At 35.9% G+C, this 2970-nt stretch overlaps 1 protein-coding gene across 1 annotated transcript; it reads right to left on the bottom strand.

The window, feature by feature from the left end:
- LOC130980159 (alkaline ceramidase) lies at nucleotides 1-2229 on the bottom strand. Its single transcript, XM_057903833.1, has 3 exons — nucleotides 2048-2229; nucleotides 1250-1572; nucleotides 1-775 (listed from the first exon to the last, which is right to left on the bottom strand). Exons 2-3 carry the CDS (start codon nucleotides 1498-1500, stop codon nucleotides 262-264), a joined length of 765 nt encoding a protein of 254 aa, XP_057759816.1. The 5' UTR covers nucleotides 1501-1572; nucleotides 2048-2229; the 3' UTR covers nucleotides 1-261.
- Between the last annotated feature and the right edge of the window lie 741 nt (nucleotides 2230-2970).

Here is a 2970-nt window from a genome sequence, read left to right as displayed (position 1 = left end):
TGCGGCACTGCAAAACTATCTTTTTGGTTGTCATAAAATTTTAGAGCTATCAAAGGTCCAGGCACAAAATAGTATCCGTAAGATAAATATGGTACATGTCCTACTTCTAGAAAGAAATATGTAAATACTCAATCAACATTGTAGCCGATCTAAACCAGAAAAGAGAAAATAACCTAAGATATCATAAACCGTTTTTGCTAACAACTTATCTGGCAAAATATAATGACAGAGAAGCTTCCCTTCTTCTGCTACAAGTTTCTCTCACTGTCCTTTTGGTTTCTCAATCTTCACATAGGGTAAAACACCCATAAAATATACAATTTTTGGAGACCACCCACGCTGTTGAGCACGGCAAAACATCAAGAATGTGTTTGCAAAGTACAAACTGAAACCCATGAAAGCATGCCACAAAGCGTGACCCTGTGGGTTAATAGGCCAACTGGATATCTCCTTGCAGAAGAAACGATCACAGAACCAAAATATACTGCCCAATACAAGATTGACTATAAATAGCTTTGCAAGCCGCTTGGCAGCAACATCTTGAGTGTAAATGTAATACTTGTACATTCTTGGAATGCAGAGGAGACAGAGTACGACATAGTGCATTTTGAAGCCGACACTAAAACGGAAAACTGAATGTGCAATGGCAAAAACAACACCGTATAGAAAGAGGAAGGTGGGCATCGTACTGCGATAATGCCAATCTGGAGAGTGGAGAATGTACATGTACAGCAGCACCTCCCATACCATAGGAGTTTCATCACTTTGCTGTTGCCTAAATTAAAGTACAACATCTGAAAAATAAATAGTCATCCAAAACAGACAGACAATGAAATAATGATGGCCAACCTACCCATTTGTATAAGGGATGGACACCATAGCATCCTAGTACTATTTATTCAGCAGAAGAAAAATGTTATTGAGGATTATTAATTCTCAGGGACTGCATAAATGCTGATATACTTATTATGCATAAAAGAAAAAGTAGTTTTCATGCCGGTAAAACTATAGCCATCTTGATGGTGTAGAGCAAGAGAACAAATTCTATACTTCTGATTAAATATATCCCCATGAAAATATGTGGCTAGGGATGATGGCATATCTCTTGAAAATGCTCTACTTTTCAAATTTTCAATATGGAAATTCTAGATAACAAAAATGTACAATACCAAGAAAACTGGAACAAAATGGAAATTAAAGAAGCAAACATAAAAAAATTAGTAAACACAGGACAGAAATTAAAACTTACACATTTTGCAGTGTCGCATGGTACGACATACTTCCAATGGCAAGTATCATATTGGATACATGAAGAATGCTAAATCTTTTCTCGAATCGCTGTCTAACAGCATTTATAAGACCAATCAGAGCCAAAAGGATTGTCGGAATGTTGGAGATAGTATTATAAAATTCTGCAATGTAAGGTAAATATACATAGTTCTTTTCACAACACTCTGTAGTGGATGTGACTGGACCCCAGAAGCTTGAAGTTTCCACCATTCTCCTCTACAGCCTGATGACACCTCTTTCTTATAAGTATATTTCAGCTGCAGAGAGCCAAAACAAACAGTCCTACAAAACATGTGGCAACACATCAAACTCCAATAAACCATACAAGCAGCAGCCATGGATTTCTGATACCAGCTCCAAGTGTGAGTAAAACAAGAATAATGGTATCGGGCGTATAGGATCTATATAAGAATCACTATCTTGCGAGTTACAACAATAACCAGGTAGCTAGAGAATCGAGAAAAGGAACCGCAATACTCCACATAATGATTAATGAACACTCGAAAGTTGAAAATAGCTAATTAAAATGTGGATGTTCGATTAATACTACAAACGTACACACCTTAATTAACACACTTGACTATAGTAGTAAAACCGGAAGTTAAAAAATAATTATAAAAAAAAAAAAGAAATCACAGCAATCGACGAAACTATGAATGGATCCATAATGTTTTGATCCAACAGTGAAGTTAAGCAATCGTTTCAATTCAACCAAAGTAAATAGGAGGTAGCAGAAGGAGAAGAAAGAAGAACCTACCTCAAATGAATCTGAATCTGAATCTGAGGAACAGAAGGAGGTATGCTGTGTGCGAATGAGAACACGAACGCAACTCAAACGAAACGCGCCCACTCAAATCACAATTTCGCAACCCATAAATTTCTAATTCCAATTTCCAACCACGCCACAATCCACAACCCTGGACTACGCCTAATGCCTATGGTATATGGACTGTAATAGAAACAACGAAACGGCACACTATGCATGTCGTATTTGGCAAACAGGCCAGAATAACAAGTTAATTCCAAATCGGGTCGGTAATTGCTAATAATATTCATATATTTGTGGCCCAATGTCATACGAGGCCTAAAACTTTAAATTCCGGTCCAAGTCTTTTCTGTACGTGTGGATCGTGGATGTTAGTTTTAGGATTAAGTAGACACATAATTAGAATTTAAGTTGACAGATTGTGATTCAGAAATTTGTTAGTTAAAAGAGTGGTAGTTATTACAGTTAGATCGTTATGACAAGTCAGCATGACTAATTATGAGTTAGTTGAGGTTATTGGCCAGCTGGCTTAAGCTAAGAGAAGTTAGTTAGAGTTGGTTAATCATAGCTATAGCCTCTATATGAAAAGAAAAATAATAGGAAATATCAGAATTTATTGATTTTTATTATCACTTGACCATCAACTCAATTTTTTTAATATAATTTTTTTAATCTAGTAATTCAATAATATATTTTATTTCATACTTTTAAATATTAATGGTTAACTAATGACAAAAAATAATAAATTCTGATTCTCTAACATTCTCATTCTTCGTATAAAAAAACATGTGTAACAATGCATGATTTTTCATATTTCGCAATTCAAATCAAAGAGCTTTATCTCCCACACTTAGGGGTAGAAAAAGGCCAGGCGGCCTGCTTGGGGCCTGCAGTCTGGCCTGTATTTGGCCTGA

This window comes from Arachis stenosperma, chromosome 1 (genome assembly GCF_014773155.1).
Source record: "Arachis stenosperma cultivar V10309 chromosome 1, arast.V10309.gnm1.PFL2, whole genome shotgun sequence".
In the NCBI taxonomy this organism is placed as follows: Eukaryota; Viridiplantae; Streptophyta; class Magnoliopsida; order Fabales; family Fabaceae; genus Arachis; species Arachis stenosperma.
Note: the sequence above shows the minus strand (reverse complement) of the source record. Positions and strands in the feature narration are given on the sequence as shown.